Source organism: Mchenga conophoros, linkage group LG6 (assembly GCF_057382185.1).
Source record: "Mchenga conophoros isolate Kocher_MC1m ecotype Shallow Benthic linkage group LG6, M_conophoros_male_GT1.1, whole genome shotgun sequence".
Taxonomy (NCBI): domain Eukaryota; kingdom Metazoa; phylum Chordata; class Actinopteri; order Cichliformes; family Cichlidae; genus Mchenga; species Mchenga conophoros.
In genome coordinates this window covers 45,010,986-45,038,158 of record NC_140531.1, presented here as the reverse complement: position 1 = coordinate 45,038,158, position 27,173 = coordinate 45,010,986, and the positions used below count along the sequence as shown (strand labels likewise).

General features: G+C 40.5%; 1 protein-coding gene and 2 pseudogenes across 1 annotated transcript; all 3 read left to right on the top strand.

Moving 5' to 3' along the window:
* The first annotated feature begins 445 nt into the window (after positions 1–445).
* Positions 446–2,355, top strand: LOC146573507 (uncharacterized). The gene is made up of 2 exons (XM_085278533.1): positions 446–449; positions 1,112–2,355. The coding sequence occupies exons 1-2, from the start codon at positions 446–448 to the stop codon at positions 2,353–2,355; spliced, it is 1,248 nt and encodes a 415-aa protein (XP_085134659.1).
* A 1,647-nt stretch (positions 2,356–4,002) lies between these two features.
* On the top strand, positions 4,003–6,205 carry LOC146573506 (uncharacterized; annotated as a pseudogene).
* A 1,270-nt stretch (positions 6,206–7,475) lies between these two features.
* LOC146573505 (EOLA-like protein) lies at positions 7,476–10,192 on the top strand (annotated as a pseudogene).
* Positions 10,193–27,173: the final 16,981 nt, after the last annotated feature.

Below are 27,173 nucleotides of genomic sequence, written 5' to 3'. Positions count from 1 at the left end.
GCCAGATCTCTACACTGTGTTCGGGGGGGATTCAGGTCTCTATGGCAACAAAAGACAGCCTGTCTTTAGACATCTCCAGGAGAAAATGTGACTGAAATGATTCAGGCTTGAGGAATGGCAGGGTTTTTGTTACTTTTGATTTTCATGGAACACACACATGCAGGCTGCTGCAGTCTGCCAAGTGCTGCTCAGAATTATTTAATTGTGGTCCAGCTGACTGCAACAGATATTTGACTGATGTGGACACAGCATGATGGGACCACCCAGTAATTCCAACTACACAGACTATATCGATCCTTGGGGGAACAACCTATATATGGCATCAATCTCAATAAAATGTTGTAATAGAAACTGTACTGAATACCTCAATTTGTCATGCAAATCTTGCACCTATGGAATGGTTTGTGCGTGCTATTTTTAAGCTACAAGTTAATGCTACATCAGCATGGGTGCTCTTATCCAGTGTTAATTTCACTGACCAATTATTTTTGTCATAATTTTTGTCAGTTACCTTTGTTTTCATGATGAAAGGGAGACAATAACTAACTAAAAACTAGTGCACGAGAAAAAAAAGTGCAATGGAATATATTGATACTTTGGTCTAAAAAAAAATAAAAAATGTGAGATCCAATCAGAAATATTTAAGCTGTGTACAAAGGCCCCAGGGCAGACCCAGGACACGCTGGAAAGATTATATCTCTCGGCTGGCCTGGGAACGCCTTGGTGTTCCCCCGGATAAGCTGGAGGAGGTGGCTGGGGAGCAGTGATGCCGGTAACGCGTTGCTTAGTAACGCGTTACTCCAAATATGACCACTTTTTCAGTAACGACTAATCTAACGCGTTACTATTTCCATAACAGTAGTCAGATTAAAGTTACTTGTTCAAACCACTGTGCGTTACTATTTTTTAAGCAAAAAGATTTGGTTTCTTCTTTTCGTCTCAGCGGATGACAAACGCATACGTGTCGTGAAACGTCACATAAGCGACAGGTCACGTTTCCCGCTCACAAGCAGCCAGCGACGTAAAAAAGTGTAAACAACAATGGAGGGAGAGTGATGTTCGTTCTTTAGCTGGAAATATAGTCACTATTTTGAGTTTCTGTCAACTAAAGATTTAAATATTAAGGTTCGTTGTACACTCTGTGTTGGCGAAAAAGTGTTATCTACCTTCAAAAACACTACGTCAAACTTAAAGAAACATTTGGAGTCGCAGCACAGCTCAGTCAAACTCACAGAGAGAGTCCCACCAAGTGGTCCGAAGCAGAGAGCCGTGACTTCCGCAGAAGGTCCTACACCCCCCAAACAACAAAAGTTGGACTTTGGTGCAAAACCAGTAAGTGATGAAGAATTGAAGAAGTTGGTCGCGCAGTATATTGTAGAAGAAATGCTACCTATAAACACTGTTGACTCGCCCTCGTTTCGTGCCATAATAAAAAAGATCCCTACTTCTGTTAATGCCGAGCTGCCTCACCGAACGACTTTTACTTCTTACTTGGAGAAGGAGTTTACAGAAATGGAGAGAAATTTGAAGGCCACACTGAAAGAGATTGACTTTGTTTCAACTACCGTGGATATTTGGACTGCTAACAACAGAAGCTATATGGGAGTAACGCTCCACTGGATCAGTAGAACCACATTAGAGCGCCACAAGGTTGCATTAGCATGTAGGCGAATTCGTGGTAGACACACGTATGATGTCATTGGTACAGAAATCGAAAACATCCACTCCTCTTATGGATTACTCAACAAAGTAGTTGCAACAGTTACTGATAATGGATCCAACTTTGTTAAGGCGTTTCAAGTTTATCATCCTGTCACGGAGTCCGATGATGAGATGGAGGAGGAAGAGTCCAGCCCCAAAGACGACGATGTCACTTTTTCTGATCTGTCAGAAATCCTCTCGGCTGAGAATGAAAGTGATGGTCAGCTGTCTCTTCCCCCGCACCGCAGGTGTGCTTCGCACACCATCAACATAATTTGCACACGTGATGTGGAGAAACATTTAACAACTAATGCAGAGAGCAGGGCTGTGTATAGGAGCAGCACAGCAAAATGCACAGCTCTTTGGACCAAATCGAGTAGATCTACACTTGCATCAGAAACAGTGGAAGAAATCAGCAAAAGAAAGCTCCTAATACCAACATCCACAAGGTGGAATTCCTTTTTTGATGCTGTAAAGAGAATTGCAGAAATCCCCATGGGTGAGCTGAATACTCTGTGCACAAAGCTAGGACTGAAGTGCTTCAAAGATCAAGAATACCAGTTCCTGCATGAGTACTGCATGTCCATGAAACCTCTGACTGCAGCACTGGACATTTTACAAGGCGACTGTCCATACTTTACTACCAACACTTGAAGTTCTGATGCAGAAGACCCAGGCTGTGAAAGATGACCTCTCCAGGATGACTGCAGGCCTTCCAGATGCCATTGTACAGGTACGCTCTATCTTGAAATTAGTCAGATTTTTTGCTTCATACAATTCACAAACATGGAACAGAATATTAATTATCATTGAAAAATAAGATTAAAACAATTAAAATGTTTACAAGTAACCTAAAACAAAATAAATCCATAATACTGATCTCATATTAGGCATGGTTTGCAAATAATTCAATAACATAATAAATTGTAGGCATAAAAAATATCAATTATGTTTTTTAGGCTATTCAGACTCATTTCGCCGGTGTGCTGGACGACAAAGATGCCCTTCTTGCAGCTGCCAGTTGTCCAAAATTCAAACTCCGATGGCTGAGAGATGCAGGAAGGAGGGAGCGAGTAAAACAGCTTCTGACAGCAGAGTGTTGCACCACTGTTCCTCTGGCAAAAAACCCTGCCAGTGTGCCCAGTGCTACTACATCTAGCAGCCAAGGTGAGATGGACTTTTTCACTTTTGAGGCAGAGCCAGAGGAGGAGACCTATTCTGCAGAAAAAGAAGTCATGGACTACCTGATGTCAGGCTACGACCTTCAGATTCTGCATAAATTTTCAAGCATAAAGACAATTTTTTTAAAGTATAACACTCCAACCCCATCAAGTGCTCCTGTGGAGCGGCTTTTTAGTCTGGGAGGTTTGGTGCTCACGCCTAAAAGACATCGACTTTCTGACAAAAGGTTTGAGAAGCTTCTGTTAATGAGGTACAACCACTGGTTTACTCGCTCCACTCTACTGTTTCCCCCATAACATGCGATGACAACATATACTGAAAAAACAGAGAATGGGGAATCCAATTTAAATAACTATTTACAAGTAATTAAATTAAGTTTATCAAAGTCACTTAATAAACTTATTAAAGTTTTCAAGTTGATTAACTTAAATCAATTACCTGCAAGGAAGTAAGGCAATTTAAGTTGGACCTGCAGTCTCTTTTTTTTTTCATAAGATTAGTCCAAAGTTACAAAAGCGGACAATAGTGTTTACATGTGGATGGTATAAAAAGTATCTTAAGGGAAGTCAAGAAAGACTCTTTGTTTGTTTTTGTTTTTTTATAAAAAGTATTTATGTTAAGTGAAGTAACAAGACTGTCTTTATTTTCATACAAACAAGTATTTCTGTCAGGAAAAAAGTTTTAAGTTCAACTTCAAATGTCAGGAGATATATTGTTGACATTACTGTTAAAATACACTTCCAATAAAGTGAGTATTGGCAAAATTGGTTGATGTTTTTATGTTGAGGCAGTGGGGAGTGTTATTGGCTGCTTCTGAAAGTAACTAATAAAGTAACTAGTAATCTAACTTAGTTACTTTAAAAATAAACTAATCAGTAAAGTAACTAAGTTACTTTTGGAAGGAGTAATCAGTAGTCCGTAATATATTACTTTTTCAAAGTAACTGTGGCAACACTGCTGGGGAGAGGGAGGTCTGGGCTTCTCTGCTTAGGCTGCTGCCCCCGCGACCTGGCCTCGGATAAAGCGGATGAAGATGATGATGATGACAAAGGCAGGACGAGTTTGGAAGTGACCCAATCAGATGTAATCGCCCTGTGCATAAAATGTAAAATGAAACCTGAGAGTGCTATCATGGTCAGGTTAAGAAACAATTATATCTTGCCATGTCTCCATGGTTGCTTTCGTTCACAAGTGGTCTCTGCTGGTGTGGGCAGGCCACGTGTAATTGTTGGCACCAGTGGTCAGTATTACATCCTGTCTTCACGACTCTGCTGCAGGGCTTGTCGCAGGAACTGGTTTGCTGACAATCCACGATGGCTGGAGAAACTGCCCAAAGGTTTACCAACCTTCTCCCTGCTTTTCTTACAAACAAAAAGGCCATCTGCAAGTCTGTTATGGATGAGCTCAGGAGGACTGGCAAATCTCCAACAGACATGGCAAACCAAATAAATGAACTCATGCACCTCAAGTACGAGCGAGCTCACCTGACGTACCTCCATGCCACAGGATCGGTCTGGGATTCTGAGGCAGGAGCTCATGCACAGAGGACCATTGGGCAGTTCCTGAGGAAGGAAAATAAGCCACAGGAGTTCAGGTCTTATGAAGACCCACATGCCTGGTGTGGCGTCTCTGTGTCCAGCCATTACCTGACTGACTGCCTGCTCGACGAATTCCGACGTCAACATCCAGCCATATCCAAACTCCTCCAGGGCACTTTTGGCCACATTTCCAGGTCTGACCACATCAGGAAGGTGGCACGAAAAGTCATGCTGGCATCTGGGGTCATGTCCAGTTATTCCATAATGAATGAAAACTGGCTGATTGTTTCGTGGGTCATGGTTCAGTCTGACACAGAAAGGTCCTTGGAGCCCATGTACCAGGGAATGGCCAAGAGGTACAGTGATGCAGGAGTGGAAAAGGCCGGCTACCACTGGGTGGACAGGTAAAAACCGTAATCATCGTTGTCATTCAAACTGCTAATCTGTCTGGAAAAACTGAGTTTTTCTTTTTCAGATCAATTTGATGCACACACATAATATTCCATATACTTACATGTATTTGTATTTCTTACATTTAGGGATTGCTGTGCTCCATTTAAGATCCCAGACTGCATCCCTGTCGAAAATCTATCGTGGGATGCCTGAAAAACCACTCCTGCTGTTGTTGCTGCGGCCACATCTGGACCAGTGGCAAACAGCTGTGCCTCTCGAACCCACTACAACAAGAACATTATTGTAAAACTGGACCTGTTCCACTGCCTGAGGCGATTTTTGTGGGAGTGTACCTCTGAGCATCTTCCTCTGTTCAGCACTTTCTGCCAGCTTCTCTCTGCGGCATTCTCAGTGGTTGATCAGGCAGACCTGAAGAGGCTCCAGGATGCTTATAAGTTCTGTGGCATCCATCCTGCTAATCCCACAAAGCAACACATAAGGGAGCACTGCAGGATCCAAATACCACAACCCACTGAGCTGCTGAACAGAGTGGAAAAGGTCCTGAACCATTTTCACCTGGCCACAGACCCCAACAACGTCCCACTCTTCAAGCCATCCATGCTGAAGACGTGACGCAGTGCACATTCTGCGTGGCTGCCTAAGTGACCCTGAACTCTCAGAGGGTGTAATGTTTAGGTACGGTGGGACTCTTCAGCTTAACCATGTCCCTGGTGAAGGTGCCAAGGTCCCCATCTGGATTCCTGTCCGAGGCACTTCACAGCAGGAGGGTTATCATTTCCACCAGGCCCAGTGGATCACCGGGACTCACGTTTCCACTGAACTATTCCAGGCCCAGGGCATCACAGGGGTGGCACGATGGAACTACCAACGACTGGTGGAGCTTAAGCAGCCAGGTGTCATGCTACCTTGTGTTTTTGATCCAGCTCTAGTGGTGGAGTTTAATGCAGCCTCCAGAAGAGTGACTGGTCAGGAGAAGTACACTGCACTTCACCTCTCTGACAGAGACACTGGAGAGCAATTTGGGCTTGAATACAGAGAGCCAGGCTGCCGTCCAGTCCCTCTGAACTGGGACAAACACAAAACTCTGAGAAAAGATGAACCAGCTGCCCTTCAGCCCCCACCCTCTGTTCCAAAACCTGTGGCTGCCCAGCAGCTGCTGTGGCAGTCTTTAACTGAAGGCAGTGAAACAACTAGTGTCCCTGTAGTCACCATAGAGCCCTGCCGTCTTTAACCCGCCTCCTCCTGCCCTGTCTACACCACTGACACAAGTCTCAATAGAGAAGATTGTGGAGGGCATCTTAGAAAGGCAACAGCAGCAGCAGCAGCCACAGCAGCCACTTGGCAGCTTATTTCTAAATCACTTCATGTAATGATAACAAGCCATCCGTTCTCTAGTGGGGTCTCACAGCTTTTATCTTCATAATCTTTCTGGTTGATTTGTAATATTAGAAACATGACTGCTGTCTTTTATCTGTGTGACTGTACAGCCTGTTTCAGACATGACAACCAGACAGTGTCTGAAGTTATCTTTAATACATGCAACGCAGCTGGAGATAGTCCAGACACTTTCTCACTTCTGATGATAATATTTTTGGTTTAGGTGTTGTTGCTTTCTGGCTTGAAGCTTATCTACAAAAGCAGTTCAATAAGGAGAGATCATGTGGAAAAACTGAGCATGATTTATTGAGGTACAGAAATAAATGTAACTGTTAGGCAGTTAAACTCCAATGACCCATCATAGCAGAAGAAATCTCAGCAGTGACAGGATGTGAGTAACACTTAAATCACTTACAAAATAACCAAAATGCTGTTATCAAACAATAAACTGCAATAAAGTTACAGAAAATGCCTTCAGTTTCAGTATTTTAGCTCTGAGACTTTGAATGGGGAGTTTTTAGACCTTGTGTCACTTTGAGGCAAATTGTGAAAAACCTGTAACTCGCACGATAATTATAGTGACACTGTCTTTTCAGCTCCTCCCGTAAATGAAGCAAGCCTCGATACGCGCATCGCGGAAACGCCCCCTCAATTACTCGACACAAGCTTTGAAGCCTCGACACAGAACGTCACATCACTAGTTCCTGGTACTGCTTTAGTACCTGCTCGGACGGGTTCCAAGCGATCCGAGCAGGTATTAAACTATTACGTCATCGGACAGCATGCCACTGATTGGCTGGTCAGTGGCATCACTCGATAGGTCATGAGAACATCTACTTCACAAAAAAATGAGAGAAATGTGTTCTGGGAATCCATGCGACCTCACAAACCATCCTACCTGTTGTTTCTGCGCATGTGCACAACACAAAATTAAGTGGCAACCCGCCCTATCTACTTAAATTTCTGCTGGAATTATTGTGTGACCGCAGGAATGTACACTAGGACGGTTTGCTCCAAGAAACAACGCCATGCTCCCGGAATCTGACAAACAGCCCCCGCATTCATGTCACATTTTAATTAAGATTACACGTTGCTATAACAACGAGCACCCATATTAGATGGTATTGGTTATAGTGGAAACCCAGTGTAGTCGAGTTGTGGCGAGTCGAGCAGGCACTAATGCAAAAGGGGCTAAAAAAAACCCTGAAAATGTTTCATACCTCTGAAAAGTGCGTCCTGTTTGGGTGCGCTTGTTTTGCAGACATGGCGGTGCAGGTGCCGTGCCTGTTGTTCCGGTGTTCCAGATCTACTGGCGTTTAGATCAACTGGCGTTGGTCGAACAGATGTGTGGCAGTCTTGCGTTTCAGGAGCTGCTACCGACAAACCAGCAAAAAAACGCCAAATGTGTCATCTGTGACACTTGTGAGGTTGTCTCAAACACACTCCGTCAGTCTTGATGCTGTTGAACAACAAAATGTTTAAAAATGTGGCGAGTTTACCTGGTGATATCCTCATGCGTGACGCGATCGCGAAAACAGCAAACAAGTAACACCACGCCGTTGTTGTTCACAGGACAGCAAGAGTAAACGATCGGGAGACTCTTGTCGTCGTTATCGTTCCCCTCGCACGGTTTATTTCTCCGAATTCAGCGTTTTTGCTTCACAACTACAGCGTGCAGTTTACTTTGTGCACTAACATGGAGTCGAGTCAACCAGCGCCACCTCTGGCCAAGTGCCACAGCCTACAGCCAGATCAACCTGTGACACACATCTGCACCACGTTTGAATTCGTGTCATGCACATTTGTACCTTTCAATTGTGTCTGTTTGTGCGTCATGCAAATAAACCTTTGAAATGAATGAAATGATATCATGTATTTATTATCAGCCTACATTTGTACAAAATGCCAAATGACATACACATAAGAATCACCATCCTGATATCAATACTTTTGCCCATACGAAAAATGTCGTGAACACACTAATATTTCACCAGTGTTGTAACATCACATGTCGTTAGCGTAGTCTGTCTGTGTCTGCCCTCTGCAAACAAACATGTTAGAGTTGGTTGTGATATACAGTCTGCATAAGTGTGGTCAATCTAATAAACATTTATAAGGAGATGGCAGTTACTGTGAATGTACAGCAGTTACACAGTGATTAGTAATAAACAGTCAGACAATGACCCTGACAATCTCATTCAATCTTGCAGATTGCACCTTCTGTGGAAAGTGGTACCACACGGTGTGTGTGGACTTCCCCTGTGCAGAAGGCGACTACAAATGTTGTGGGTGCTAAATAAACAGAAACAAATGATCCCTGTTGTCTTTGCTTACTGATTGTTTTCAGTGTTGACAATCCACATTGCTGTCATTGCATCTTTCAACATGTTTGTGGGTAGATTTGGATGTACCAGGGGTAAGTGCAGCCACTCAGCCTCTACTCAATGTGATCATAGCAGCAGGTGCAGATGTGTCACAAGTTAATCTAGTAGTGGCCTATGGTCATGTGTTAGTGGTGGGAACAGTCATATCCACTCACTCTCACTGGCTGTTTATTACTAATCACTGTGTAACTGCTGTGAATTCACAGTAACTGCCGTCTCCTTACAAATCTTCATTAGATTAACCACACTTATACAGACTGTATATAACTCCAGCCATGTTGATGAATTGCCTATATTGGCTGGAAATATTCATTTTCAGGGAAAAGACACAGACAGACGATGCTTACAGGATGTGATGTGACAACACTAATGAAATATTGATGTGTCATATTTGTCCAAGGTGTATTTCATTGTTATGGAAAAAGAGAATATTAAAATCATGATGACCAATTGGAGTGGTGATTTCTATGACTTTGTGTATATAATTTGGAATTTTGTACAAATGTAGGCCAATAAGGAATATATGATATCATTTCATTCTTTCCAAAGGTTTATTTGCATGACGCACAAACAGACACAATTGAAAGGTACAAATGTGCATGACACGAATTCAAACGTGGTGCAGATGTGTGTCACAGGTTGATCTGGCTGTAGGCTGTGGCACTTGGCCAGAGGTGGCGCTGGTTGACTCGACTCCATGTTAGTGCACAAAGTAAACTGCACGCTGTAGTTGTGAAGCAAAAACGCTGAATTCGGAGAAATAAACCGTGCGAGGGGAACGATAACGACGACAAGAGTCTCCCGATCGTTTACTCTTGCTGTCCCGTGAACAACAACGGCATGGTGTTAATTGTTTGCTGTTTTCGCGATCGCGTGGCGCACGAGGATATCACCAGGTAAACTCGCCACATTTTTAAACATTTTGTTGTTCAACAGCATCAAGACTGACGGAGTGTGTTTGAGACAACCTCACAAGTGTCACAGATGACACATTTGGCTTTTTTTTGCTGGTTTGTCGGTAGGAGCTACTGAAACGCAAGACTGCCACACATCTGTTCGACCAACGCCAGTTGATCTAAACGCCAGTAGATCTGGAACACCGGCAGCCGTATGCCGGCCTGGTTCTGGACGGGGTAAAGACGGTGGAGAGCCGCTGGAGGCCGCTGCTCGCTCCACTGGAGAACCAGACGCTGGCGGTCCACGTGGCTCAGCGTGACTGGGAGGGGTTGGAGTGGTGGGCGGTGCTAAGCGGCCTGCTGGGGATGGACAGATTGAGGCACTTCTGGAGTCCGGGGAGCGGTTCGGCCGCGGCGTGGTGGCAGGTTAGAATCACTATTTACTCTGCCACATTTACACATCCCTGAACGAACCCTGTGGTCTCTTTTAGGATTGGTGGATGTGGGCCAGACCTGGCTTTGCCCCGCCTCCCTCCAGGGGAAGGACCTACAGTGCCTGGAGCAGTCGGCCGTGCTGATTGGTCTGCAGGAGAAGCACCTGACTAACCTGTCCAACCCTCGCTGGCTGAAGGCCCCACTGAGAGCTCTGGGAGGTCGCGACCTCTGGACCATAGAGATCCCAGCAAAACTGTTCCCGTGACAACACATACGTAACCTACCCGGGCACTGAGGCCGATGCTGGAGCTACTTCTCTGTCATAGTACTTTGGTTTTTACAGCTGATCATTGATCTGTGATCAGAGCGGTGGCGCTGACCTCAGATCAGGTCACTGTGATGTCATCAGCACACCTGATTTTTGGGGTCGAGCGAGGTCTTCCATCTCTGAGGGTGGGGTGGGGGTCAGACCAATGATCTGAGCTCCTGGGGCCGTCATCCCGGAGCACCAGAGGCTTCACAGCAGCTCGATAAAAGTCCAACCTGTCCAGTTCTTTGTTTCTTTGAAATGATGGAACCCGTCTAATCCCAGATTTTTCGCAGCAAAATAAGTGAATGCATTTCACTCCTTAGACTTGTCCTACTGACTGTATGTTTAATTTTGTTGATGTGTGGGGGTTAAAACGGCAACTGTTGCCGGTGGGTTAATAAGGGCACCTTCCAAACGTCCAGTGTTTGTGTAAATAACCTACCTGTGGTGCTGTTATCAGGCGGCTGTATGTTACACTGAAATTAAAAGGTAATATTTTGCTATGCTTGCTGTTCTGCTCATTGTTCTCTCGCTGTTTTAGAAAACAGTCTGTGCAGAATTGTTGTAATTCAGTCACACTGGAGGGTTTTAGAGCATGAAGCCGTCAGGACTTTGACTAAACCAGAGGATGGTAAACTGCAGAATTCATGGTTCCATCAACAAAACAAATGGATAAGCACACAAACCGACCTCTAATCCAGGTAACTGCACGTAACTCAGGCTTTTCTGAAGGTGCTTCCTATCAAAAGTTACCATGGTAACTTATCAGCAGGTATGAAACCAGCACCCGTTAACCAATCAGATCTATAAAAACCCACAGTGATCAATACACATACAGTATAATTTAAACATGTATCAGGCTGAGTCAACACGCCATCTGCAGATTTTCATACAACCTGTGGCGCTTTTCTCTATGAAACAAGCGGCGGTGGATGGAGCAGCTACATCCACGTGAGCTCATCCCGAATGATGATGTCACCATAAGCAAATCCAGATAAAGAGTTCCTGGGCTGAGGGACGTCCCTCCATCACCGCGTTTCTATTCTTGGCTGTGACGCCACTTCCTGTGTCAATAAAGGTTTAAAAATGACAACAGGCGACTCAGTGGGGGTGGGGGGAGTCGTCTCAGGCTTCGCTGCTCATCACAGGTCTGGACAAAGTAGTCGTTCAAACATCCATCAACCTTTGTCTCAGTGTAATCAGATTACTTACTGAACTTCAGTGTCACAGCAGCTGTAATGGAAAAAAATGCCTTTATTGATTTTAGTTTCCATGGAAACTAAGAAAATCAGAGTCAGCCTCCAAAGCTCTCAAATTTTCTGCTGCTATGAATCACACTCACCCCTAACCTGCACAGGTGAGAGTTTTCTACCTGAGAGCTCAAACTGACACACTGAGGCGCTGCCCCCTCGCCAGAGATGACGACCTATCACCTGTAACTCCCCTCTGATCCCCATCTCTCACGTCCTGTGGAGAATCGCACCTTTCTGGCTTTATTATTTTACTTCCTGTTTGCTCAAAGCATAAAAAACAGGAAGTTGATGTTTGGGACTGTTAGCTGGACAATAGTCATGTGATGAAGCAAAAACGCCATCTGCTGGTGAAACAAACTTTATTCACCCAAAACCCAAAAAACAAAACATCAACACAAAGATCCCTCCACAAATAGGGACTGGTCACACCCACCACCTCATATTGGCTGTCACAACATGAATTTTAACCAACAGCAACATCCATTAACATCCAGCCAATATTTACCTTTAAATCCTAACTTTAATTTTGAAAGTCTTGCTGCAGGAAAAGTGTTCATAATAATGTTACCACTAATTCAAAACAAAAGGGGTTTTAGCCTTGAGCTAATATGCACGTTACATAGTGGGTGGGATGTAGAGTGTGTCTGTGTGGTGAGGGGGCGGGGCAGCAATGTATCCAACAACATGAGAACGTGGCCTCCAGTCGATATTGGCCTGTATGGGTGGTAGGAAGAGTGGTGAGGGTGGTGGGCGGGATGTGGAAGAGGAGGTGCAGGGGCTGTAGTCAGGTAGGTGCTTGGGGGTGGAGCTTCATATGGCAGGTGGAGCAGTGGGAGAGGAGGGAGGGGCGACTGATCTGGGTAGAGGAGAGCAGAGGAGGGGGCGGAGCCTGGAGGAGTAGGACTGATGGAGGAGGAGCTTTCCATGGAGACACCTGAGGAGACAAACCACATGCCTTTATTTTCAAAGTAAATTCGTTTATAATGCAGAAAATTTGGGTTTTAATGTGGAGGCACACTAATCATGTGACCTGACCAATGACTAACAGCGCCTGCAATTGGCCCATTGTGCTTCTGCCTTCATCTGACTCCAGAATTACTGCACCGCACTTCCTGTCTGTTGCCACGCCTGTTTGCTATGTTCATCCGGTCAAATTTCACCTTAATAACAATACAGTAGTCATTGGGTACAGGAATGTGACAGCTGGATGGTGTAGGGTTTGCCCCACCCTTCCGTCCTCATTGCGCCACTCTCACCATTATGCAGCTGTAAAGCTTCACCAACAGACCTGCTGACCTCCAGCACTTCTACACTGTTTTATTGACAAACACTTCCTGTTTTGGCAGCGTGTGCACTCCAAAGGTAAAGGTAAAGTACTGACCGCCGTTGCGTCCCTCTGTCTGTCCATCTGCAGACCTGGAGGATTCTGGGTAGGAGCTGGCGGGCTGATGGGAGATCCGCCCAGTCTCAGAGAACGGCTGGGAGGCAGCTGGGGACGGAAGATGGGACAGATCAAGTCACAGTAAAGGGGGTGGAGCTTAAATTAAAACACCTGAGGGACCATCCATGCTGTAATGACATCACTGCACACATCTTCCTGTTAGTCATGTGTTCCCCACAGTTGCCTCCTACCTGATCGCACTGTTTTATTGTGAAAGGCTTCGCTACGGAAGTGAAGGCTCAGCTAAAAGATGAAACTTGCATCTTTTGTATACAGGTGGAAGAAGTGCAGCACCACCTGCTGGAACCGATCACTCTTACCGTGCAGAGGGGGCTCCTGGCCCAGGTAGGGCGTGTAGGGCTGGTAGGGGTAGGCAGTCTCAGGTGAGGAGGCGGGATACAGCTGCTGCTGTTGCTTCCAGCAGCTCTGATGGTACCACTGAGGAGACAGATGGTCACATGACGGTCACATGACAAATTCACAGCATCATGTCATCACCTGAACCTGAAACACCTGCAGAATCATCTATAAACATTCAAAGAACCTGAAGGAAACGTGTGTCTCTTTGAAACGGCAGCCACAGGTTAAAGGAGAGGAACACCAGTCACATGACCTCCACAGGACCCAGGTGATCAGAGTGCCCTTGGAAGATGTTTACCACACCTGCAAGTGACTCAGGTGCACTCAGACTTCTGCTGCTAAAACAGATCTGCCAGTGGAGGAGCTGAGCTAGTTTCAGTCATTATGTCCCGTTTATAGGTCGGAAACCTGCAGTCAGCTGAGACTGAAGGATCACCTGGATGATAACGAAAGGTTTCTCCCACTGAAAACGTCCAGAACAGAATCAACATTCTGTGATGCTCCGTGAGTTCATTCAGGCGTCTCACCTTCACCTGTCAGCGCCGCTTCAAAGACTGCTGTTTACTGTTCAGGTGTCTCTTACCTGGATGCCCAAATTGAAGTAATACTGGAGGACTCTGCAGTCTACACATACTGCTCAACACACTGATCAGATAGTAGTGTGGGGTTAAAACGCCAACTCCTGTCTGTTCTAGGTAAGTCAGGCATAGCCAGTCAGAATTAAAGGGGCGTGGTCTGATATAACTATGGCACGGTATTCACAGGCACATGCAATACTAGTCAAGTAGTCTATCCTAGAAAAAGTGTGATGGACATAAGAGAAAAAGGAATACTCCTTTCAGTCAGATGCAGATATCCCTGTTCCCGTATGAAGAAAGGAATGAATGCGTTTATGTTTTTGAACAGAAACAGGAAATACACACTCAGACTTTGTCCCGACTGCCGTTAGACCAAAACCAAGAGAAGAAGAGAGCTCGGCGCGTCACAGGAACAGGAAGTGCTCAAAGTCCAAGCACCATTACCTTCAGAGGTTGCGACCTCTGGAGGATGACGTTGGACAGGCGCTTTAGGCCTGCTGTACAGGTTTTTGATTGGACGAACAATGTTTAGAGCTGTTCTCTGTCCAGCTTATCGCCGCCCACCGAGACGAGGCGGAGCAGAGATGGCAGCTGCAGTCTGTGGCGCGGTCGCAACAATATTCTCCTGAAGTCTGAAGCAGGAAGTTGAACTTCCCCGGGTCTGAAACGAGACGCTCAGACTGTGAGGCAGCAGCGCCAACCACTGAGCTACCCTGGCACCGCTGTCACACACGCGATGATGTCACCTTCAAGCTACGCTGCGGGACGTACCTGCTGGCTGTAGCTGAAGTTCACGTCTGATCTCGTGGGAGAGTCAGCCACGCCTCCTTCCTGCTCATCCTTTCAAAATAAAATAGAAACAGACTGATTACAGCTTCATGGGGTCACTGATCACATGACCTCTTCACACGTGCAAATTTCAAACCAATTTTCATGTGCAACATTATGCTGACCTGCATCACACTAACAGGAGACAGAGGCAGAGGTCAGCTCTTACCTGATTGGTGGAGGTCTCAGTGGCGCTGTAAACTCCGGAGGTCTGGAAACTCTGATCTGAAATAATGTGAGACAGAGTCACCAACATGGCTGCTGCAGGGAGGCGTGTCACAGCGGGATCACGTTACTCACCCTGTGAACTGTAGATGAAGTCAGCATATACACGTCCACATATGGGACACTTGTGTCCATTTCTGACATAGTGATGCCTTTGAGACTTTGAGGCGACAGCAACCTGTTGCCGTTCCTCTGTCCTCTGCGGCAACTCACTGCTCACGAACGCCCCCTGTACACAAAAAGAAGACGCATACAACTACTAAAAAAGTTTTATTTTTTGTCTTACTCTTACTTAATATTTACAAATGCCAATGAAAATAAATTATCTGCAGTACGGTTAGTAATTCTGACTACTTTTGATTTGACCTTTATATTTCTTTGAATATATATACTGTCTTTGAATTCATCTTGTGTACGAAACCCACTACTACTCCTCCTCATGACCTCACTAAAAATGGACTGGAGCTAACTCACCTCTTCCTTAAACTCATCTTTTCTCAGTTGTCTTTAAATTTATCTGGTGGAGGTTTCCCATCATCACTCATTTCTAATCTTCTTCTAAATCTTCTCTTTAATTAATTATTGCCACATTTAATTAATTATCTAATGGTGTATTTAATTAATTCATTATGGCAGTCCTGGTGTTCCATACATATGAGCTGACCATGTGACGTAGAAGAATACAAAGACATATTTTGTTGAATGTATAGATTGTGGAAGCAGTGAAACTGAGGATGAATTTCACATCTCTTTGTGGCATAGGACACCCAGTTTTGTTTTTCATGGCTACCTTAGGAATCCTTTTACGTTCTTGTTCTTCCTCCTCTTCTGAATAGCCTTCAGATTCATCCTGTGTGGGTTTCCAGTCATCTGTCCCATCATCTTCAGATGAGCTCACAGACTGTTATTAGAGCAGAAAAATATATATTTTGCTCATTTTCCATGGATGTGTGAAAACAACATATTTACAGAAACTTAGCTGGATTTTTCTTGCCCACCTTAGGAACCCATTCTCTTGCTTCACTCTCCTCCACACCTGTCCTATCGCTTTTAGAAAAGATCACCATCTGTTTTTAGAAAAGTAACAGAACAAAACATAGAAAATAAAATAATTTCCAACAGTGCATTTTGAGGTCTAAGCATCCCAGAAACTGCACAGACATATGTCAGACATAACTTAAAACCACCAGTATAGGTTCATCAAGGCCCTGAGGGGAAAAACTACGTTTCCCACAAAATATTATGTTACTTCCGGTTTTGGCAGGTAATGGCAGACATGCATCCTTTTTTTTTTTTTTAATTTTGTTTTTAAAATTTTGGTCGCCAACGGAGAGTGTTTGGTAGCGCTGTCCTCAGAAAACACCGTTTGTACTGTTTCGAATCATAACTCTGGTTTTACGTGGCCTATTAACACAATTAAGAGAATATCATTTGAAGTCCGCACTTTCAACACAAGTTGAAATGGAGACTGGGGCTGTGTCCCAATTCAGAGACCGCACGCTTGAAGTACGCATTCTGAGTGCGATTACGTCACCGCCACGTGACGACTGTCCCAACTCGAAGCGTACTTCAAATGCGCCGTCGATTTCCCCAAATATCAAGCGTGGTCCGGTGCACGCTTCGTGGTCCCATATATCCCACAATTCATAGCGCGGGCGGTGGGTGTGGATAATTTTGCTGCAAAATCCACATAAAATGTAATAAATAAATCATATAATACAAAAATCAACTATTCACATTTCAACTTTTAACTATTTAAATTTTCATCTTTTTCCTTTTACAAATTTAAAGTGAAAACAACACAAAACACTGCAAACCACAACACAATTAAATATAAATTATAATATGAAAACAAAAAGAACATGTATATTCTCTGTCATATGGGCCCGCATGAATAAACTTTCTGAATCCTTTATCATCTGCAACCGAAAATAGTTGTGGATGATTACTATACCTTTCTATCCCTGGCTCTCTTTCTCTCTCTCTCCCTCTGGCTGTTCCTGTGCTACTGAGAGTAACTACCGCCCCTCCCCCCCTCTGCCCACGTGCAGAGTGAAGCGGAAAAACGTGCGAGAGAGAGAGCGAGAGAGAGAGAGAGAAAAAAAACCACGTGACGGCTCGCGATAAGGAGCCGGCTCCCGTCGTTCACGTCAAAGAGACGGCTCTAAGAGCCATTTCGTTCGCGAACGACCCATCACTAACACACACACACAACAGCAGCCCCTCTCGCTCGGTTTTTGCATTTGCGCTCGCTAACAACGTGTTGCTGGCGCTCTCAACATTTCTGCCCGTGCGCGCTCAACTCTTTCTCTACACCGTTATATTTGTGCCACAAAAACAGCCAGACAGGACAGGGTTAAAAAAAAAACCAACCAAAAACAAGCAAACGAAAAAAACCCGACAAGGTACCTGTTTGTACTCATGTAACTTTTGAAAGTTAGCTTCATACCTGAGAGCTGGTACCTTCAAACTCTTTCTTCTTTCTTTCTTTCTGACAGTCGTATTGGCGGTTGGCAAACAATTGAAAGGTGCATTTACCTTCATCCATGGTGCTTCGAAACTCTCACTAGAACAATCTGCTGCTGTACTCATGATCACATGACATAGATGATTCTGATTGGCTGCTCAAATGCTCATTAGGGGCGGAACATTTTTATAACATTAGTTACCATAGGGCATTGGGGCGTGATGTCACGGGGGTGGGCGTGGAAAGGATTTTGGCCTGATGCGCCATTTTCGGGGTCAAAATAATATGGCGTTATTTTTGTGCCACTATTCTGAGCGCACGTAAAAAAGGTTTGCAGGTGCAAATGATGTATTTTGAGGAGAAATTTATTTTGAGCGAAGAAAAGCTGAATTTGAGCGAACAAAACTCATTCCTGCGTGCAAAAAATGTATTTCAGTGTTTGCTATTATCCACACACACACACACACATACAATGGCAGCCCCTCTCGCTCAGTTGTCAAGCCAGCCTCCAATTCGAGACTTGCAGTCAAGCCAGCCTCCAGTTGATTTTACGTTCCCTGTGTATTCAAAGTATTACGGGAATGGATGTGGAAACCGGATTTCAAAATAAAAGCCAACTTCGAGTGAATTAACAGATATGTTAAGAACATAATAACATATAATTTAGGCCTTTTTTTTTTTTTTTAGAAACTCTAATGTTACATCTACATGACACAGCCTTGTACCCTAATTGTGCCCTGTCACTATCAAGGCCATCTTATTTTGGATTTCAAAGTAAAAGCCCTGTGAATCTTCATTTTGAACTACTCTTTCAATGAATTCATAATGCTCTTAAAAGCAAAAGTCGTATTTCCAAATACTATTTGAACTTTGTATCAACACTTTCCAACCGCAGTCTTTTTCACAGTAATACCATATCAATATCAAGTCAGTCTGATTTTGCTTTTCATAGTAATGGCCCTTTGAAATTGCCGATATTTGACTTAATCTCCTAACGATTCAAAATGCTCTAAAATGAAAAATTCTTGTTTCCACAGGGTAATTCCACTTTAGATCAACAGTATACAACCCCGCAGTGATACCATATCAATATCAAGTCATTCTGATTTTGCTTTCAAAAATAAAAGCCTTTTCAAATTGTCCATAGTTGACCTACCTTTCAGTGATTTCAAAATGCTCTAAAATGGAAAATTCCTGTTTCCACAGGGTAATTCCACTTTAGATCAACAGTATACAACCTCACGATGTTACCATATCAATATCAAGTCATTCTGATTTTGCTTTCAAAAATAAAAGCCTTTTCAAATTGTCCATAGTTGACCTACCTTTCAGTGATTTCAAAATGCTCTAAAATGGAAAATTCCTGTTTCCACAGGGTAATTCCACTTTAGATCAACAGTATACAACCTCATGATGTTACCATATCAATATCAAGTCATTCTGATTATGCCTTCCAAAATAAAAGACTTTTCAAATTGTCCATAATTGACCTAACTTTCATTGATTTCAAAATGCTCTAAAATGAAAAATTCTTGTTTCCACAGGGTAATTCCACTTTAGATCAATAGTATACAACCCCACAGTGACACCATATCAATATCAAGTCATTCTGATTATGCCTTCCAAAATAAAAGACTTTTCAAATTGTCCATAGTTGACCTACCTTTCAGTGATTTCAAAATGCTCTAAAATGGAAAATTCCTGTTTCCACAGGGTAATTCCACTTTAGATCAACAGTATACAACCCCACGGTGATACCATATCAATATCAAGTCATTCTGATTATGCCTTCCAAAATAAAAGACTTTTCAAATTGTCCATAGTTGACCTACCTTTCAGTGATTTCAAAATGCTCTAAAATGGAAAATTCCTGTTTCCACAGGGTAATTCCACTTTAGATCAACAGTATACAACCCCACGGTGATACCATATCAATATCAAGTCATTCTGATTTTGCTTTCAAAAATAAAAGCCTTTCAAATTGTCCATAATTGACCTAACTTTCAGTGATTTCAAAATGCTCTTAAATAGAATTTTGCTGTTTCCACAGGGTAATTCCACTTTAGATCAACAGTATACAACCCCACGGTGATACCATATCAATATCAAGTCATTCTGATTTTGCTTTCAAAAATAAAAGCCCTTTCAAATTGTCCATAATTGACCTAACTTTCTGTGATTTCAAAATGCTCTAAAATGAAAAATTCTTGTTTCCACAGGGCAATTCCACTTTAGATCAACAGTATACAACCTCACAGTGATACCATATCAATATCAAGTCATTCTGATTTTGCTTTTCATAGTAATGGCCCTTTGAAATTGCCGATATTTGACTTAATCTTCTAACGATTCAAAATGCTCTAAAATGAAAAATTCTTGTTTCCACAGGGTAATTCCACTTTAGATCAACAGTATACAACCTCACAGTGATACCATATCAATATCAAGTCATTCTGATTTTGCTTTCAAAAATAAAAGCCCTTTCAAATTGTCCACAATTGACCTAACTTTCTGTGATTTCAAAATGCTCTAAAATGAAAAATTCTTGTTTCCACAGGGTAATTCCACTCTGTATTTACAGTATACAGCCCCACAGTGATACCATATCAATATCAAGTCATTCTGATTTTGCTTTCAAAAATAAAAGCCTTTTCAAATTGTCCATAATTGACCTACCTTTCAGTGATTTCAAAATGCTCTAAAATGGAAAATTCTTGTTTCCACAGGGTAATTCCACCTTAGATCAACAGTATACAACCTCACAGCGATACCATATCAATATCAAGTCATTCTGATTTTGCTTTCAAAAATAAAAGCCCTTTCAAATTGTCCACAATTGACCTAACTTTCTGTGATTTCAAAATGCTCTAAAATGAAAAATTCTTGTTTCCACAGGGTAATTCCACTTTAGATCAATAGTATACAACCTCACAGTGATACCATATCAATATCAAGTCATTCTGATTTTGCTTTCAAAAATAAAAGCCTTTTCAAATTGTCCATAATTGACCTACCTTTCAGTGATTTCAAAATGCTCTAAAATGAAAAATTCTTGTTTCCACAGGGTAATTCCACTTTAGATCAACAGTATACAACCTCACAGTGATACCATATCAATATCAAGTCATTCTGATTTTGTTTTCAAAATAAAAGCCCTTTCAAATTGTCCATAATTGACCTAACTTTCAGTGATTTCAAAATGCTCTAAAATGGAAAATTCCTGTTTCCACAGGATAATTCCACTCTGTATTTACAGTATAAAGCCCCATAGTGATACCATATCAATATCAAGTCATTCTGATTTTGCTTTCAAAAATAAAAGCTCTTTCAAATTGTCACAATTGACCTAACTTTCAGTGATTTCAAAATGCTCTAAAATGGAAAATTCCTGTTTCCACAGGGTAATTCCACTTTAGATCAACAGTATACAACCTCACAGTGATACCATATCAATATCAAGTCATTCTGATTTGCTTTCAAAAATAAAAGCCCTTTCAAATTGTCCACAATTGACCTAACTTTCTGTGATTTCAAAATGCTCTAAAATGAAAAATTCTTGTTTCCACAGGGTAATTCCACTTTAGATCAATAGTATACAACCTCACAGTGATACCATATCAATATCAAGTCATTCTGATTTTGCTTTCAAAAATAAAAGCCTTTTCAAATTGTCCATAATTGACCTACCTTTCAGTGATTTCAAAATGCTCTAAAATGAAAAATTCTTGTTTCCACCGGGTAATTCCACCTTAGATCAACAGTATACAACCTCACAGTGATACCATATCAATATCAAGTCATTCTGATTTTGTTTTCAAAAATAAAAGCCCTTTCAAATTGTCCATAATTGACCTAACTTTCAGTGATTTCAAAATGCTCTAAAATGGAAAATTCCTGTTTCCACAGGATAATTCCACTCTGTATTTACAGTATAAAGCCCCATAGTGATACCATATCAATATCAAGTCATTCTGATTTTGCTTTCAAAAATAAAAGCCCTTTCAAATTGTCCATAATTGACCTAACTTTCAGTGATTTCAAAATGCTCTAAAATGAAAAATTCTTGTTTCCACAGGGTAATTCCACTCCAGATCAACAGTATACAACCCCACGGTGATACCATATCAATATCAAGTCATTCTGATTTTGCTTTCAAAAATAAAAGCCCTTTCAAATTGTCCACAATTGACCTAACTTTCAGTGATTTCAAAATGCTCTAAAATGGAAAATTCCTGTTTCCACAGGGTAATTCCACCTTAGATCAACAGTATACAACCTCACAGTGATACCATATCAATATCAAGTCATTCTGATTTTGCTTTCAAAAATAAAAGCCCTTTCAAATTGTCCACAATTGACCTAACTTTCTGTGATTTCAAAATGCTCTAAAATGAAAATTCTTGTTTCCACAGGGTAATTCCACTTTAGATCAATAGTATACAACCTCACAGTGATACCATATCAATATCAAGTCATTCTGATTTTGCTTTCAAAAATAAAAGCCTTTTCAAATTGTCCATAATTGACCTACCTTTCAGTGATTTCAAAATGCTCTAAATGAAAAATTCTTGTTTCCACAGGGTAATTCCACTTTAGATCAATAGTATACAACCTCACAGTGATACCATATCAATATCAAGTCATTCTGATTTTGCTTTCAAAAATAAAAGCCTTTTCAAATTGTCCATAATTGACCTACCTTTCAGTGATTTCAAAATGCTCTAAAATGAAAAATTCTTGTTTCCACAGGGTAATTCCACCTTAGATCAACAGTATACAACCTCACAGTGATACCATATCAATATCAAGTCATTCTGATTTTGTTTTCAAAAATAAAAGCCCTTTCAAATTGTCCATAATTGACCTAACTTTCAGTGATTTCAAAATGCTCTAAAATGGAAAATTCCTGTTTCCACAGGATAATTCCACTCTGTATTTACAGTATAAAGCCCCATAGTGATACCATATCAATATCAAGTCATTCTGATTTTGCTTTCAAAAATAAAAGCCCTTTCAAATTGTCCACAATTGACCTAACTTTCAGTGATTTCAAAATGCTCTAAAATGGAAAATTCCTGTTTCCACAGGGTAATTCCACCTTAGATCAACAGTATACAACCTCACAGTGATACCATATCAATATCAAGTCATTCTGATTTTGCTTTCAAAAATAAAAGCCCTTTCAAATTGTCCACAATTGACCTAACTTTCTGTGATTTCAAAATGCTCTAAAATGAAAAATTCTTGTTTCCACAGGGTAATTCCACTTTAGATCAATAGTATACAACCTCACAGTGATACCATATCAATATCAAGTCATTCTGATTTTGCTTTCAAAAATAAAAGCCTTTTCAAATTGTCCATAATTGACCTACCTTTCAGTGATTTCAAAATGCTCTAAAATGAAAAATTCTTGTTTCCACAGGGTAATTCCACCTTAGATCAACAGTATACAACCTCACAGTGATACCATATCAATATCAAGTCATTCTGATTTTGTTTTCAAAATAAAAGCCCTTTCAAATTGTCCATAATTGACCTAACTTTCAGTGATTTCAAAATGCTCTAAAATGGAAAATTCCTGTTTCCACAGGATAATTCCACTCTGTATTTACAGTATAAAGCCCCATAGTGATACCATATCAATATCAAGTCATTCTGATTTTGCTTTCAAAAATAAAAGCCCTTTCAAATTGTCCACAATTGACCTAACTTTCAGTGATTTCAAATGCTCTAAAATGGAAAATTCCTGTTTCCACAAGGTAATTCCACCTTAGATCAACAGTATACAACCTCACAGTGATACCATATCAATATCAAGTCATTCTGATTTTGCTTTCAAAAATAAAAGCCCTTTCAAATTGTCCACAATTGACCTAACTTTCTGTGATTTCAAAATGCTCTAAAATGAAAAATTCTTGTTTCCACAGGGTAATTCCACTTTAGATCAATAGTATACAACCTCACAGTGATACCATATCAATATCAAGTCATTCTGATTTTGCTTTCAAAAATAAAAGCCTTTTCAAATTGTCCATAGTTGACCTACCTTTCAGTGATTTCAAAATGCTCTAAAATGGAAAATTCCTGTTTCCACAGGGTAATTCCACTTTAGATCAACAGTATACAACCTCACGATGTTACCATATCAATATCAAGTCATTCTGATTTTGCTTTCAAAAATAAAAGCCTTTTCAAATTGTCCATAGTTGACCTACCTTTCAGTGATTTCAAAATGCTCTAAAATGGAAAATTCCTGTTTCCACAGGGTAATTCCACTTTAGATCAACAGTATACAACCTCATGATGTTACCATATCAATATCAAGTCATTCTGATTATGCCTTCCAAAATAAAAGACTTTTCAAATTGTCCATAATTGACCTAACTTTCATTGATTTCAAAATGCTCTAAAATGAAAAATTCTTGTTTCCACAGGGTAATTCCACTTTAGATCAATAGTATACAACCCCACAGTGACACCATATCAATATCAAGTCATTCTGATTATGCCTTCCAAAATAAAGACTTTTCAAATTGTCCATAGTTGACCTACCTTTCAGTGATTTCAAAATGCTCTAAAATGGAAAATTCCTGTTTCCACAGGTAATTCCACTTTAGATCAACAGTATACAACCCACGGTGATACCATATCAATATCAAGTCATTCTGATTATGCCTTCCAAAATAAAAGACTTTTCAAATTGTCCATAGTTGACCTACCTTTCAGTGATTTCAAAATGCTCTAAAATGGAAAATTCCTGTTTCCACAGGGTAATTCCACTTTAGATCAACAGTATACAACCCCACGGTGATACCATATCAATATCAAGTCATTCTGATTTTGCTTTCAAAAATAAAAGCCTTTTCAAATTGTCCATAATTGACCTAACTTTCAGTGATTTCAAAATGCTCTTAAATAGAATTTTGCTGTTTCCACAGGGTAATTCCACTTTAGATCAACAGTATACAACCCCACGGTGATACCATATCAATATCAAGTCATTCTGATTTTGCTTTCAAAAATAAAAGCCCTTTCAAATTGTCCATAATTGACCTAACTTTCTGTGATTTCAAAATGCTCTAAAATGAAAAATTCTTGTTTCCACAGGGCAATTCCACTTTAGATCAACAGTATACAACCTCACAGTGATACCATATCAATATCAAGTCATTCTGATTTTGCTTTTCATAGTAATGGCCCTTTGAAATTGCCGATATTTGACTTAATCTTCTAACGATTCAAAATGCTCTAAAATGAAAAATTCTTGTTTCCACAGGGTAATTCCACTTTAGATCAACAGTATACAACCTCACAGTGATACCATATCAATATCAAGTCATTCTGATTTTGCTTTCAAAAATAAAAGCCCTTTCAAATTGTCCACAATTGACCTAACTTTCTGTGATTTCAAAATGCTCTAAAATGAAAAATTCTTGTTTCCACAGGGTAATTCCACTCTGTATTTACAGTATACAGCCCCACAGTGATACCATATCAATATCAAGTCATTCTGATTTTGCTTTCAAAAATAAAAGCCTTTTCAAATTGTCCATAATTGACCTACCTTTCAGTGATTTCAAAATGCTCTAAAATGGAAAATTCTTGTTTCCACAGGGTAATTCCACCTTAGATCAACAGTATACAACCTCACAGCGATACCATATCAATATCAAGTCATTCTGATTTTGCTTTCAAAAATAAAAGCCCTTTCAAATTGTCCACAATTGACCTAACTTTCTGTGATTTCAAAATGCTCTAAAATGAAAAATTCTTGTTTCCACAGGGTAATTCCACTTTAGATCAATAGTATACAACCTCACAGTGATACCATATCAATATCAAGTCATTCTGATTTTGCTTTCAAAAATAAAAGCCTTTTCAAATTGTCCATAATTGACCTACCTTTCAGTGATTTCAAAATGCTCTAAAATGAAAAATTCTTGTTTCCACAGGGTAATTCCACCTTAGATCAACAGTATACAACCTCACAGTGATACCATATCAATATCAAGTCATTCTGATTTTGTTTTCAAAATAAAAGCCCTTTCAAATTGTCCATAATTGACCTAACTTTCAGTGATTTCAAAATGCTCTAAAATGGAAAATTCCTGTTTCCACAGGATAATTCCACTCTGTATTTACAGTATAAAGCCCCATAGTGATACCATATCAATATCAAGTCATTCTGATTTTGCTTTCAAAAATAAAAGCTCTTTCAAATTGTCCACAATTGACCTAACTTTCAGTGATTTCAAAATGCTCTAAAATGGAAAATTCCTGTTTCCACAGGGTAATTCCACTTTAGATCAACAGTATACAACCTCACAGTGATACCATATCAATATCAAGTCATTCTGATTTTGCTTTCAAAAATAAAAGCCCTTTCAAATTGTCCACAATTGACCTAACTTTCTGTGATTTCAAAATGCTCTAAAATGAAAAATTCTTGTTTCCACAGGGTAATTCACTTTAGATCAATAGTATACAACCTCACAGTGATACCATATCAATATCAAGTCATTCTGATTTTGCTTTCAAAAATAAAAGCCTTTTCAAATTGTCCATAATTGACCTACCTTTCAGTGATTTCAAAATGCTCTAAAATGAAAAATTCTTGTTTCCACAGGGTAATTCCACCTTAGATCAACAGTATACAACCTCACAGTGATACCATATCAATATCAAGTCATTCTGATTTTGTTTTCAAAAATAAAAGCCCTTTCAAATTGTCCATAATTGACCTAACTTTCAGTGATTTCAAAATGCTCTAAAATGGAAAATTCCTGTTTCCACAGGATAATTCCACTCTGTATTTACAGTATAAAGCCCCATAGTGATACCATATCAATATCAAGTCATTCTGATTTTGCTTTCAAAAATAAAAGCCCTTTCAAATTGTCCATAATTGACCTAACTTTCAGTGATTTCAAAATGCTCTAAAATGAAAAATTCTTGTTTCCACAGGGTAATTCCACTCCAGATCAACAGTATACAACCCACGGTGATACCATATCAATATCAAGTCATTCTGATTTTGCTTTCAAAAATAAAAGCCCTTTCAAATTGTCCACAATTGACCTAACTTTCAGTGATTTCAAAATGCTCTAAAATGGAAAATTCCTGTTTCCACAGGGTAATTCCACCTTAGATCAACAGTATACAACCTCACAGTGATACCATATCAATATCAAGTCATTCTGATTTTGCTTTCAAAAATAAAAGCCCTTTCAAATTGTCCACAATTGACCTAACTTTCTGTGATTTCAAAATGCTCTAAAATGAAAAATTCTTGTTTCCACAGGGTAATTCCACTTTAGATCAATAGTATACAACCTCACAGTGATACCATATCAATATCAAGTCATTCTGATTTTGCTTTCAAAAATAAAAGCCTTTTCAAATTGTCCATAATTGACCTACCTTTCAGTGATTTCAAAATGCTCTAAAATGAAAAATTCTTGTTTCCACAGGGTAATTCCACTTTAGATCAATAGTATACAACCTCACAGTGATACCATATCAATATCAAGTCATTCTGATTTTGCTTTCAAAAATAAAAGCCTTTTCAAATTGTCCATAATTGACCTACCTTTCAGTGATTTCAAAATGCTCTAAAATGAAAAATTCTTGTTTCCACAGGGTAATTCCACCTTAGATCAACAGTATACAACCTCACAGTGATACCATATCAATATCAAGTCATTCTGATTTTGTTTTCAAAAATAAAAGCCCTTTCAAATTGTCCATAATTGACCTAACTTTCAGTGATTTCAAAATGCTC